At 44.7% G+C, this 15,042-nt stretch overlaps 1 protein-coding gene across 1 annotated transcript in view; it reads right to left on the bottom strand.

The window, feature by feature from the left end:
• Positions 1-3,118, bottom strand: part of LOC146591094 (SH3 and multiple ankyrin repeat domains protein 3-like) — an 88,169-nt gene extending 85,051 nt beyond the window's left edge. Inside the window, exons 1-3 of the mRNA XM_085313472.1 lie at positions 3,110-3,118; positions 2,787-2,990; positions 1,645-1,716 (exon numbers count right to left, since the gene is read on the bottom strand). Of these exons, the coding sequence (XP_085169598.1) occupies positions 1,645-1,716; positions 2,787-2,990; positions 3,110-3,118 (285 nt within the window). The remainder of the gene's footprint in view (positions 1-1,644; positions 1,717-2,786; positions 2,991-3,109) is intronic.
• Positions 3,119-15,042: the final 11,924 nt, after the last annotated feature.

Below are 15,042 nucleotides of genomic sequence, written 5' to 3' on the forward strand. Positions count from 1 at the left end.
TCGTATGCCACTAGACAAAATATCCATGAGTCGAATCTGAACCCTTGCACAATTTGTTTTTTGTTTCTGCAGCTCTGCAACAGGAAGACCAGGGACCTCCTTCTTCCCATGAAGGAAAATTTCCCCTGGTGGAACAAATCTTTTGGGAGAACATTTCCTTCCCTTTTATCTCACACCTGTGGCTCCATATAGCTAATCTGTTGCTCTTTCATACATTAACTGAAAACTTACAACCCTTTCCTGTCTCTCTGTTGAAGACTATATGTGACCAGAAGTGAAGATAGCTCCTCCTGCAGACCTGTATTCATGTAATACAGTAACAAGGAATCTAACAGGGAACCCTGAAAATTTCCTCCAACCCTACATTCTTCATTAATAACAAATGCCCAAAACATCTCTGCAGTTTCTTCTGCAGCACAGGGCCTTCTAAGCAAGGGCCACCCCTCATGAGGTGGAGCCTTTCCACAGCACTACTCTTTGACTTCAGAGCCCCAGTTCTCTGCTTACTCTCCCAGGAAATGAATCAAGCTCAGTGTAGGGGCTGAGGATGCCTTCACRCTGCCTATCTATTTGTACACTGCTCACCACGTTAGAACCATCAAGCTGTGCCCACAACTCCTGGTAATGGCCAGCCCCACTTCTTGCACCCCTCCTTGTTCCTCCTTCCACAGCTCCCTGCATGCTGCTGGCCCTTGCCTCAGAGAAACAAACATCCAGGGGCTGTATGCTGTCTCGAGACACAATTAACAGCTGCAGTGGAAATCCTCTGGTGGTTCCAGGCCACTCTATGATCTGCGTCTGTGACTATCGTCACAGCTGTCTGGGGGAGAGCAATGCAAGAGGGCATCTAGCCAATATGGGCACAGGGACTGGCCACCATCAGCACCTGGACCCTCCAGCTGTGCCTAGGCAGGGTATCCCCAGCTGCAGAGCTTGGGAGTTTTGGTGGGTGTCTCTCCTCCCAGGGAACACCACGGTGTGCAAATCGCAGGCATGTAAATCACACCTTCTCGTGACGCTCCCTGCCTTCTAAATGTACAGAAGCACTTTTCAACACCTCCACCGTTAATCTTTACAAATGCCTTGATCACTGCCCATGATGTGTGGGGGATGCAGGATACCAAAAGCACTCTGCACACGTGAATCCTACCAGCAAAATCCTAATCCACACACAGAAGTTAAAGCCACGGACAGGCAATGAGTTTGTGTGCAAAGCAAAGGCATGCTGCAGGCTCTTCCTGGGGGAGGGGAAGGGGCACTCTTCAATGGGTGCTATTGTGCTCTCCGAATAAAGCACCTCTTCAGCTGTTCCATCATGTGTTACTCCTGCCTCACCACCCCAGGGGAAGCTAGCACTGAGCTCCCCCACAGAGCCCAGTCCAACCGGCAAGCAAACATAAGCAGTGTGACYCTACTCCCACACTGGCACCCAGCAGCAGCTTGACCGGGAGCTTCAGCCAAACTACCTTGGGCTTTGGCAAGCACCATGCACTCCTCGGGGAGATTGCAACATGGCAAGTGGGGTAGGCCGAAATGTACCAAGACCTGGTATTCTCTCTCATAGATCCCATCTCATCAGGACAGACCATCTGTGCTAAACATGCTACCAGGACTTCAAGCTCTTGGGCTAGACTCCAGCCTTACCTTTGTATGGAGTTTGGCAAACTGCTTGTCATCCAGCAAACTCTGGGTGTACACACGCCTTTTGTACCGGAACTGCAAGAGGGAAGAATGTCAGGCATATGAGAAGAACAACACCCACTATCATCATCAAACAACTCTTGAGCAATTCCAATAAAATATGTCTTGCATAAAGACATTCAGTCTAGACCTGAAAACAACCATAGATAGAAAATCCTCTTGTCTTTTAGAATTTCTAATAGTTAACTGCTTTTCTCAGTAAAGAATTCTGACCAATCTTTCAGAAGAATCTGTCTGGCTTCACCTGTCAAAAGGTGTGGGGTTAATTCTCTTTGTTCTGCTTCTCCCCAATAAAGTAGGGATCTCTCTAATAGTAATTTTTTTTTCTCCCCAGGGAAGTTTTTACACAAGTAATCTAGACCTTCCTTTAAGCAGATTGAGCTCTAAGCCCCTCATTGAAGAATCTTCTTTTCTATTCTCAGATCATTTCCATCATTCTTTTCTATGCCATTCCTCTTTTCAGTGACCTTTCAACTACATTCACTTTCCCTCCAACACTGCTCCAGTATCAACCTCTTCCATCCCAACCTCTCCTGAAGCCAACTCACCACTTGCCAGGGTATGCACTGAAGGATTGGATCGCTTTTTGCCACAGTATCACACTAGAAACCTCTCTGGGCAACCTGTGCCAGTGCTCAGTGCTTATTTAAAGGTCTCCTTATTATTTTCCCTCTGTACTTATGACAGTGGCCTTCCATCTGTAATTTTAACTTCCCATGACAGTTAAGACAGGAAAAAAAAGCAATTTTGATCAACAGGGTGAGAAAATAGGGAAGCTGTTTCACGGGGCTATGACAGATGTTATGGAGCTCTCTACCACCTAATCACAAACAACTAAAACTAAAAATCAAAAGCATTTGCCTCAACTTTCCCTCAATGAATTCTTTGTGAGTAAACACCTAGACCTACACAAATCTCTAGGCTGTCACTTCTGGAAGAGAAATGCTGAAAAAAAATGGGGGTCTGGGAGTCTTAATATATGTGGTATATTTAAAGACTGAAATTGAAGGGATCATACAAGTCCTATGCATGTATATATACACGTATATATGCATATACATATATTAGAAAAAACAAATAGCTACCTCCAAGTAGGGGACAGGAGTGTCTGGATTCAGGGGATACTCTCTCAGCAGGCGCTCCTCATCCAGAAACTTTCCAGCCCTGCCATTGAAGGCTGGCTGGAATAGTCCATAATTCAGAACATCCTTCAGGCTGTGGTTCAAAGTGCAGAGAATGCGCTGTTTTGAAACCCATACAGGAACATCTGGGTTTAACCGTAGACACTTCTATGGAGAGAAATAGAGGGCAATCAGATGTGCGCATCATAGGACCCTGTAATCCATAACTATAGCCACGAACAATACTGGTAATAACAAGGAGAAGGATAAAATGGGAAAGCCGCAACCTTTTCCATGTCAATTGATTAGTGGAGGAAAACAAAAMAAACAAACAAACAAAAAAAAAGTTCTACATTTAGAGAAGGGTAAAACTTAGCATACTCCCCTCCAACCCATTTTATGGGGCTCAGGGCAGACTCAAACCCTATATTGTATAAAATCCCATGAAATACGAGAAATCCTGAAGAGTATTACATGGCAATACTAGCAGCACTGACAATTAGTAACAATATAATAGCAACACTCCCTTTAAATATCCTTCTGATAGGGTGTAAGGAGTCTATTGAATACTGCAGAAAGTTTTCATAGATGTGCAAACAAATAAGTTGTAAAACAGAGTCATTGTAAACTCTGTCAGGAACTCAAGGAATCCAGCAAGCTCTTCAGTCATTTGGAGATGGAAAACAGCATTCGAGCACTAAGTCACATTCCAAAATTTCATCCTGTAACACGCAGTGAGTTTCCCTTGTACTGTAAACAGCTTTCCCTCCTCCTCCTCAAGATTCAAGCCATCAAATATTTATAGGCCATCGTATTAAGGCTGTATTTCCTATAACTGTGGTATTTGTCACAAAACTCCCCTAGCGCCCCTGAGCCCTGTCCCAAGGCTGGGGACCTGCTCACCTACTGTGACACTGGCTGGGCAGGCAGGCCTTAGGAATCTGCCTCCACCCAGAGCGTGCCACAGTTTTGCAGTATGGATACAAATGCTTCAGTACCTTTGCTGCTTCCTTTTCCTTGTTTCAGTGCACCAGCAGGCTCTGCACAACATCCACTCTTGCAGGCAAAGAACAGAAAAGCAAAAGGATTCCACAGTGGTAATACCAGAGGTCTGTCTCGGCAACAGCCTGTCCCCATCAGTTACCATAGTTTCCTCTTCTAGGCCCYTATTTTTATATGCCTCATTCCAGGCACTTTATTCTCTTCCTCATTCATTTTCTTCCTCCCTTTCTGGGGGAGAAGAGAGCATTTAGTTGTGCTTTAGAATTTTGTTTAAGTCACTGCTAGGCAGTCTCATTTAAGATTCACGATTTTTGTGTTGGAAGACAAAGTGAACAACCATCCCCTGTTCCCTTCCTGCCTCTACAGAATTCTCCCAACAGTCACTGTTTTTCTAGGGTAAGAGTCCTAGCCCATTCCCACAGAGGACACCATACTTCTGCCCATCCTCGTTACTCTTTCTAGACCACTATCTCATTCTTGAAATGGGAGACCAGAAGCGCATACAGTAGTGAAGGGAGTAGGAGCAGCATGGATTTATACTATGGCATAATCATAWTTTGCTCATGAATGAGTTGAAGAATTGAGGCCTGAACACAGATGTCTCCTTGGATTTTGAAATAGAAGCTAAAAGACAGATCTGATCTCCACCTTCTCTATGTACTCTGCAGCTCTTAGAAAGAGCTCTAGCAGATCCACAATGCCTGAACTCCTTCTATTGCCAATACATTGACTTCTCTCAAAGAGACTGAGAAAAGATGAGCATTCACCCTAGAACATCAGAGGTAACTCTGCACATCCTCACTCACTCCTTCCAATAGTCCTTCTTCCAACCATAAAATTTAATTTAAGARGCTGTTTTGGTCCTCTCTCCCCTTAATAGTATCTATTTGGTTCTGTGAATTAAACAGGCACTGTTTTGAAAAATTAAACAGAAAGACCATAGACCAACAAACACATGCAAATGTGCACAAATACAAGCATCGGTGAAAGGAAGGTTCCAGCATAAAAATTTCTGAATTTTATAACAAACTTTACATTGCAGAGATACAGTCAGCAGAGAATTAACATTTCATATTTAAGAGAGCCAGCAACTTCCATCTAATGTGTCTCTTATGTTTTCTAACTTGTGTCAGAAATCAGAAGGAAGAAGATGCCTTTTTTAGCTGTTAGGTCAAAGTGCTACAAAGTCCTTTGTGGGCATAATCCAGCTATTTAAAGTCTACTTATGACTCTATTTCTCCAAATACTATCATATGCATTAAAAACTTTCTCATATCAGAGTTCCTACAACTAAACATGCTTATTCCACTCCATGATGTAACCCATCACTCCAGAAGCAATCCAAAATGAGAGACTAATCCCACAAACTCCTGCCAGAAGAGCTGCAAGGGAAATCCTTATGCAGCCTTAACTTTATAGTCTGCTTTGATTAACAAGAGAAAGCTGCTGCATTCATGGGAAGAATGTGCTACGTTTACTCTCGGATACACAGCAACGAGGGCTCCTCCAGTTTGTTTCACAAGAAAGATGCTCTTATCCAGCCTCTTATCCAGTGCTGGCAGCTCCCAGATCAGCAGCAGGCTCCTCCCAGGTGGAGCAGGAAAGGTGTGGCTGCCTGAGCTGCAAATGCCACCACAGCACACGGTCCCTGTCTCCATCTGGAAAAGGGTGCTGAGCTCAAATGGCAGGGGAGGTCCTGACACAGCAGGTCTGGTCCCTCATCACAGGCACTGTCAGCCCATCATAGAATCATAGAATCAGTAAGGTTGGAAGGGACCTCTGCAGATCATCTAGGCCAACCTCCCTGCTCAACCAGGGTCACCTAGAGCATGGTAGAMAGGGTTGCATCYAGGCGGGCCTTGAAGATCTCCAGAGAAGGACACTCCACAACCTCTCTGCGCAACCTGTTCCAGTGCTCCGTCACTCTCACAGGAAAGAAATACCCCCTCACGGTCAGGCAGAACTTCCTGTGSTTCAWKTTYTGCCCATTGCCTCTTRTCCTGTCACACAGGACAACTGAACAGAGCGTAGCCTCATCCCCTTGACACCCTCCCTTCAGGTACTTACACACATTGATGCGATCCCCCGTCAGTCTTCTCTTCCCCAGGCTGAAGAGGCCCAGCTCTCACAGCCATTCCTCATAGGGCAGGTGCTCCAGCCCTCGAATCATCTTTGTAGCCCTACGCTGGACTCTCTCCAGTAGCTCCATGTCTCTCTTGTCCTGGGGAGCCCGGAACTGGACACAGTACTCGAGATGAGGCCTTCCCAGGGCTGAGTAGAGGGGCAGCATCACTTCCCTCAACCTGCCAGCAACACTCTTCCCAATGCACCCCAGGAGACCATTGGCCTTCCTGGCCACAAGGGCACATTGCTGGCTCATGGTCAACTTGTCACCCACCAGCACTCCCAGATCTTTCTCTGCAGAGCTGCTCTCCAGACTGTCCAGGTCTCTCTGAATGGCAGCACAGCCCTCGGGTGTGTCAGCCACTCCTCCCAGCTTGGTATCATTGGCAAACTTGCTGAGGAGGCACTCCGTCCCCTCGTCCAGGTCATTGATGAAAAAGTTGAACAGGATGGGACCCAGTACTGAGCCCTGGGGGATGCCACTAGCCACAGGCCTCCAACTTGACGYCACACCACTGATGACMACCCTCTGAGCTCTTCAGCCAGTTCTCAAAGCACCTCATTGTCCACTCGTCTAACCCACACTTCCTGAGCTTACCTAGGAGGATGTTATGGGAGACRGTGTCAAAAGCCTTGCTGAACTCAAGGTACACAACGTCCACTGCTCTCCCCTCATCTACCCAGCCAGTCATTCCATCAGAGAAGGCTATCAGGTTGGTTAAGCAGGATTTCCCCTTGGTGAATCGTGAATCCATGCTGGCTACTCCTGATCACCTTCTTTTCCTCCATACGCCTGGAGGTGACATCCAGAATGAGCTGTTGCATCACCTTTCCAGTGATGGAGGTGAGGCTGACTGGCCTGTAGTTGCCTGGGTCCTCCTCCTTGCCCTTCTTGAAGACTGAAGTGACATTGGCTTTCTTCCAGTCCTCAGGCACCTCTCCAGGATCTTTCAAAGATGATGGAGAGTGGCCTGGCGACAACATCCACCAGCTCCCTCAGTACCCGTGGGTGCATCCCATCYGGGCCCATGGATTTGTGGAGCTCTAGCTTGCCCAGAAGGTCTCTAATTCTATCCTCCTCAACCAAAGGAAAGTCTTCCCTTCTCAAGACTTTCTCCCTTACATCCAGGCTGCAGAATTCCTGAGGGCTGCCCTTAGCAGTGAAGACTGAAGCAAAGAAGGCATTCAGTAATTCTGCCTTCTCTGTATCCCTTGTCACCAGGGCCCCTGCCCCATTCAGTAGTGGGCCCACATTTTCCCTAGTCCTCCTCTTACTGCTGATGTAGTTGAAGAAGCCCTTCCTGTTGTCCTTGACATCCCTTGCCAGACTCAATTCCAACTGGGCCTTAGTCTTCCTCACCGCATCTCTACATACTCTGACTCCATTCCTATAATTCTCCCAAGTAGCCTGTCCCCTCTTCCACAGTCTGTGTACTTTCTTCTTCTGTCTGAATTTGGCCAAGAGCTCCTTGCTCACCCATGCAGGTCTCCTGCCCTTTTTGCTGCACTTCTTACTCATAGGGATGCACTGCTCTTGAGCTTGGAGGAAGTGATTTTTGAATACTAGCCAGCTCTCCTGGACCCCCTTCCTTTTAGGGCCTTAACCCATGAGACTCCTCCAAGTAGGTCTCTGAAGAGCCCAAAGTCTGCTCTCCTGAAGTCCAGCGTTGCAGTCCTGCTTGTTGCCTATTCTGGATGGCACAGCATCACAAAGAGCCACTGCACCCTGGTAGGAGGTAGAAGGAGGAGGAGAGGGAAACAGGACCAGAAGATGATAGGAATAGCAGCAGCATTCAGAACAAGTTGTTAACTTTTGTTCATAATGACAAGTGGTAATTTTTTCCATACATTATAAGTTGTGATCACAACAATMATAGCCTTAGAAATAACTCCTGAAAGAAAATGATACAGATTCTCAACTTTTAGACAGCATGGGTGACTCTTTCTTGAAGAAAGAGTCACAGCTTTATATTCAATCCTGAGCAATGCACACGATGATAGACAAGATCTATTCTAGAGCCACCCTGTAATAACAACAATAAAGAATTCAAACTCAACAATCCCATAAGAGCAAAAAACTCAAAAAACATTCACCGAAGAACACAAAAATGAGAAAGACTTGAAAGAAAATCAAGAAGCAGCTGAAAAGGTAATGTGCTTGCAGACAGTAGGAAGTAATTTCATTACGTCACATTAGAAGCACAGAGCAAATGTATGGCAAAAATGAAAAAAACAGCCACTAAGAGGTACCCACAAAAAGATGGAACAGTCAAATCAACAGAGCAAAGGAATCTATTGAAAGTAGAAATATTTCCTTTACTAGAAGGAAGTAGAAGTTGCTTCCGAATGAGAACAGAAAAGAGTATAACTGACAAGCTACATGTAAAATGACAACAATATTAAAGACATAAAAATTAACAAATGCACAGGAAGAAGGGAGCCTGACAGAAAGTAGGTGAGGCCAACAAGTGATCAAGAGGCAAGAGTCACTCAAGGAGGCTCCCCTTGTAAGGACTGGCTGCAGTGGGATCCTTGCTGAYCTCCACCACAACAGATACTGACGCAAAAGGACTCACAGACAGGGAATAAAAACTCTCTCCAGTGGAAGTGTGAATCTGCATATTTGAGAGCATGCCTGCGAAGAGCACCAGATCATCCAGGCTATGGTGTACAGTTGGGAGGTCTGAATACATGCCAGGGTGAACCCTACAAGATGTCCACAGTGCTCAGCAGTGCATTGCACAAACCAGCCATATCAAAGGAGTGCAGGACAGGCAACAGTGATCTCTAGACAGGGATCAGCGATGTTTTGGGGCTCTGGAGAACAAAAGGACTGAACTTTGTCCTAGGAAATGGATAGGAACTACAGCAAAAATAGAACTAGTATAGGTGTGGGGCTCAATATTTATGTTGCTGAGAGATCCACTTATTTTAAGTCCTACGTCCAAAATCTACCAAGAGATCTCAGAGGAAATGTCCAGATGCAAGAATAAGACCAGCTTGCTTAGCAATTTGTACTCATTTTCAAAACATTTTCAGCAAGGTCCTTTGCCAAAAGCTCCAAAGAAACTAAATTGCATAAGCAAAAAAGTACTCTTTTGGATTAAGATATAAGCTTGGATAACTGACTACAAAGATGGAAAGGAAAGGTTAAGATTAAGCAGGCAGTGCTCTTGATACAAAGTTCATTAGCAAAGTCACATAAGGACCTGTGGATTTGACCCAAAATGAAATAGAAATGATCATTATAATGCTCATAAATTGGCAGCACATCAAGATCTTCTGTATCATGTGCTAGTATCTGGTTACCCCATCTTTTCAGGAGACAACAGAAACAGGAAAAGTAAAAGGAAAGATGACAAAGGTAACCAGAGGCATAGGGCAATTTCTGGGGGACAAATAGCGCATACTAAGTAAGAGCTCTCAGCCTGAATGAGAAATGGCCTGGAAGGGATATGCAGAGCTCCACACATCTCAGTTGAAGGACCTAGGAGTGCTGGTGGATGACAAGTTGACCATGAGCCAGCAATGTGCCCTTGTGGCCAGGAAGGCCAATGGTCTCTCCTGGGGTGCATTGGGAAGAGTGTTGCTGGCAGGTCGAGGGAGGTGATSCTGCCSCTCTCCTCAGCCCTGAGGAGGCCTCACCTCGAGTACTGCCTCCAGTTCCGGGCTCCCCAGGACAAGAGAGACATGGAGCTACTGGAGAGAGTCCAGCACAGGGCTACGAGGATAATCAGAGGGCTGGAGCACCTGCCCTATGAGGAACGGCTGCGAGAGCTGGGCCTGTTTAGCCTGGGGAAGAGAAGACTGAGGGGGGATCTTATCAGTGTGTACAAGTACCTGAAGGGAGGGTGTCAAGGGGATGAGGCTACGCTCTGTTCAGTTGTCCCGTGTGACAGGACAAGAGGCAATGGGCAGAAATTGAAGCACAGGAAGTTCTGCCTGACCGTGAGGGTGAATTTCTTCCCTGTGAGAGTGACGGAGCACTGGAACAGGTTGCGCAGAGAGGTTGTGGAGTCTCCTCTGGAGATATTCAAAGCCCACCTGGTTGCAAACCTGTCTAACATGCTCTAGATGACCCTGAGCAGGGAGGCTGGACTAGATCTGCAGAGGTCCCTTCCAATCTTACCCATTCTGTGATTCTGTGAAAAGATGTAACTCTACATATGCATGACTCCAGAAGAAAAGCCGTTGCACAGACACAGGGCTTACATTACCCCTGCAGAGATCGACACAGGGCCAACAGAAGCAATAAATGAAAAAGTGAATTCTAGCATGTATGCAATTTTATAGAAATATAGTTTTTCTGCTTGATTTTTCTTCCTTTAAATGTAGCTCTAATTTGGAGATTTCTTGAGAAGACTAGATAAAGTAAAGCCTGAGAAAAATCTAAATAATAAAACAGTAGCAGCCTTACATTCATAAAGGAGTTACTGCTGTAACAGAAATCAATAGAGTTCCTGCATCCAGCATGGTGCTGGAGACAAATAGGGATTGTCCAAGTTCATGAGGAAATCCAGATAAGATAATAGAGACCGCATAATCCTCCAGGACAACTCCGTTATCAGCTTGGGCTGGGCCATGGGCCACCGGCCATCCCAGTGGAGACAGGGCAGAAGAACCGACAGCCAAAGTGGCAGCAGGCAGACAGCAGTGGGCAGTGCTGTGTGGCACTCCAGGCCTGCATCCACAACAGGAGGAGGAGATCGGTGCTATAAAACAGCCCAGCATGGGAATTGTCTGGAGTGTTTCCACCAGTGGTATCCTCAGCCCTATCATCAACCCTGCAGGGATACAGGATAGGTGGCAACCCATGCATGGAGCAATTTATGTGGGGCCAGCCCTGCTGCAAGGGCACTTGGGACTGCGTGGACATCTCCAGCACAGCTTTTCTCCACTCAGACGTCTCAGCTCAGAGAGGGAGCCAGGTTTGGCAGGGATGGGCAGAAGTGAGAATAACTCTGCTTTGTAGTGGAGAGGATGAGGAGAAAGAAGTGCAAGCTTCCTGGGAGCTGGAACCTGGCAATGGGGAACTGGGACCAGCTTAGAGAGCAAGTTGCATATGCTGACAACACGGTAGCATTTGGGGGCCTTAACCTGCCTCCCGAGGAATGCTTCAGCCTTGCCATTGGATGTGCTGCAATGTCACACAGGGAGAAGAGACCTCCATGAAAAGCAAACATGATAAAGACCAGGAGGGAGGTTCTGAGCTCGCAGAGAAAAGGTGGCCTGGGCACAAGCCTTTCTTGCAGAACCACGTGCTGGAGACAAATGCTTTTGGCTTTCCAGGTTTTCCAGAAAGATAGTCACTACTTACAAGCTGATCTCAAGGGATGTTGCTGACTGTTACACACAAAAGTTATATCGTTTTCTGGAATCTGCAGCCTGAGACTGGAAGCCATCTACAGCGGCAATACATCTTTTAAAAATAAGAGTCCAACAGCCACCTTATTACAATTCTTCAGTGGTACTAACCATCCACATCTTAAAGTCCCACCAGTCACTGCTACCAGAGGAGCAGCCGCTTGTGATATAAACACAGCTTGAAATTAATGTTTAAAGAGAACCAGCTTCTGATTAACTGTAAATTACTGGTTCAAGCCAAAGCTCCCACTTATACAGAGCTAGAACAGCTTAATTATTAGCACCTGCATGGAAAGGGCTGCTGAAGAGCAAAATGGCCAGCCTGTTTCATACAATTGCTGAACTATTCATAAAGAAAAGACAGTGCAGAAGAAATGCAAAAGAGTTTTAGACCTGTAAATCAACCTGATTCCATTAAACTATCTGAGATAGGTTCAAAAGATGACTATTACTTTCAGAGACTTGAAACTGTTTATTTGTCTCACTGTACCATCACAACCGGAGCAACAAACAAATCAACATCTAACTTTTGATTAGACAGAAAATGAAGATCTGAGAAATACAGAGCAAATCAAGTTTGCTATGGAAAAGGACATACTATTGTTGGCTTTGCAGCACATATTCAACATATCCTCTGATTTACCAAATGCAAAGCCAAAAACGCCCATTAGGTCATCTAATCTGAGCAATAGATCACTGCCCCATAGGTTTCAACCAGTAACTCCCATAATGAGCCAAATTACTTGAATTTGGATAACATAGTTTCCTGAAAAGCATCCAGTTTAGGTCTAAAAACATTACATGATGGAATATGCACTCCCTCCTTAGACAGATTAATAAGCCAAATGTTCATCCTCACTTTTAAAATATATGTCTTAATTCTTATTTTATTTTATTTAAACTTCTGACTTGTTTTTTGTTACATCTTTTTCCGTGATACTGAATAGCTCTTTAGTATTCAGTTTCTTTTCACAGTGGTACCTCCCATGTAATGCAGTCACCTCTCAATCCTTTTCAGGATGAACTAATGAGACATCAGTCTCTTTCGGTACATAAATTCTAGTGCATTTTCTCCAGATCTCAAATTAGTTTGATGCTCTTTTCAAAACTAAAATTAAATTAAATTAAACTTCTTTAATTTTAAATACACTTTTTAATGTGGGAAATTCAGAGCCAGAGACAATATTCTAGCATCTGTCTGCCAGTCAACACATACAGTTATAAAATACTGTCCCTACCTCTTCTGACTATTCCCTTGCTTCTATCTCCAGGCATCACATTAGCACTTTTCAAAGCACATGGCAGTGTGGGTTCAGTTTACTTTTGACCACTCCATCCCTTTCAGATGGCCAAATCCCACATCCTTCCCAGAACACAGTTCCCTGTTTTGTAGATCTGGCATTAGTTCTTATTGCTAGCTGTAAAACTCTGCCTTTGAATGAATTAAAACACAATTTATTTTGATGGACCCAGCTCTAAATTACTGTATGTATATATGAAAATGAGAAGATAGGGATGCAGCATCTAACAACCCTAACACAGCAACTGTGGAAACTAGAGGAGCAGGCGGGAAATGGACTGCAGAAAGTGGCTAGACTTCATGCATTCATGAAATAACATGCCTTTAGCCACTGCTAGAGACTGATACTGGGTTAGACAGACTACTGGTTTGGCCCAGTAGGGCTTGTTTATACTTTTATATATGGCAGTTAGGCTCACATCTTTATTCATAACTCCACTGATGCTTTTAGTCATACGAAAAATTTGTCAGCAAAGATACTTACTTCTGCTTCCTTGCTTCATACTTAACATACCGCAAAACAGTAATTTCTAAGGCATCTTAACAACTTGATCCATCAGGATCATATGGATCATAAAAATCCCCACAGAACCAAACTACTACATCAACCCGAGTCCTTTTCCAGCGCTGATGCATTCAATTTAGATTATTGCACAAGTATAAGGCTTTTATGTTTCTCTTTAGTGCACATTCTTTTGTATCATCAACAATGATCTTTATCTACCCTTCAATTAACTTGATTAGGTTCCTCTGAATATCCTCTCTAGGTCTGACCTCCCTGAAGATAGCTTTGTATAGCTGAATAGCTCTACAGTCTGGGACAACAGGAAAGGTTCTCATCTGTATAAATAACTGATTAGAAGATCTGCAACAATGGGTATGAAGGCAAAAATAGATAGTTTTCACAACAGAGGGCAGTGGGAGGCCAGAGCAGATTTCCACAGATTTGTGCCTGTGCTGCTTGCAGGACTGGGATGGTCTAGGATGGTCTAGGAAGGGGAGGTATGCTCTGAGAAAACAGCAAAGTTACTCAGCAAGAGCCAACTACAAAACCATGCAGAAGGCCTCAGAGCCAAATGGCTGAAGAATACAACAAATCAGTGCAATGTAGGTAAACACAAAGCAAAGTACATAGGAAGAAAAAATTCCTAACGAAAGGCTCTGTGCTGACTATTGCCTGCCTGTGACAGGCTGGCCTGCAACTCTATCAAGGCAATGTTCAGCAGGCAAGCAGAATACCAGGCACTGCTTCTGAAGGAACAGAAAACATCATTGCATTGCTGCGTATGCCCTTGTCATGCCCATATCCTGAATGCTCTGTGCAGTCCTGGCTTCCTATTTCAGAAGGGCTGGAATAAAAGCAGAAAAATTACAGAGAAGGATAATCAAGGGCTTGGAATACCTTCCATGTGAAGTTAAAATAAATAGACAAGACTCTTCCGTCTGGGAAAGTAAAGATGGAACACGACAAAAACGGAAGTGTCACAGAGAAGATAGACAGGTATTATCTCCTTGGGAATTGAAGCAAACACCACAAGATGAGGTGACATATATGGTATCTCCATTAGATGCACTGACACTGATCAGTTCAACAACATGCTGCAGGGTTCTGGCAATCCACTCCAAATTGGTCCCCCAGGTACCTTCATTTATATAGTCATAATCACAAATCAGCATTGTGTGCATCATTGTTATTTGGCTTAACACAATCAGAACACTCTATCCAGATCTGACTGTAATTGCAACAATAACTCTTAGTTTACAATTTACTACCACTCATTTCTTCATAGTTCTTATTTTCTTCTTTTCTTCTTCTCTTCTTTCTCCTTTCTATTTCTCTTCTTTTACAATAACCTACAGCCCTTCTGCCTCAGTGTCTCAAGACTCAGTCTAATTTCATAGCCTGCTCCTTTTTATTTGCACTGAAGAACTCCAAGACTTTTGCATGTAGACCTTGTTTGTTACAATCCGCACGACTTCTGTTAACATACACTAACTCCTACTCACTAACAATAAAGTTGCTTTCAATACAAAACTCAGGAGGCTGGTAAGAGTAATAAGCAGATTCAAAGCAGGACAAAAAGCAGTATTTCTTCACCCCTCCCCCAACATTTGTTCACCCATAGAACTCTAAACCACCAAAACATAAACTCATGTTAGGGGAAGGGGTCTCCTGGAGGTCTTTGGTCCTGGTCAGAGTAAGTGGTTCCTTAGAGCTACAGTCAAATGAGGACAGAGATCTTAGGGCTTCTCTGGGCCTTAGTACCATGCCTAACCACTCTGTCGTTCATGTCTGACCTGCTTTTCATCCTGTCAAGTGCACCTCCAAAAACAGTTTTTCTCCCTCATTTGTTCCCACTCTCATTAGGCTCTCATGGACAGCATTAACATCTCCCCTTTGCCTCTCTTCTCCAGGCTCAATCAACGCCA

The sequence above is a fragment of the Rhea americana genome, unplaced genomic scaffold (genome assembly GCF_003343005.1).
Source record: "Rhea americana isolate MKP2758 unplaced genomic scaffold, rheAme1 scaffold_388, whole genome shotgun sequence".
NCBI classification, from domain to species: Eukaryota; Metazoa; Chordata; class Aves; order Rheiformes; family Rheidae; genus Rhea; species Rhea americana.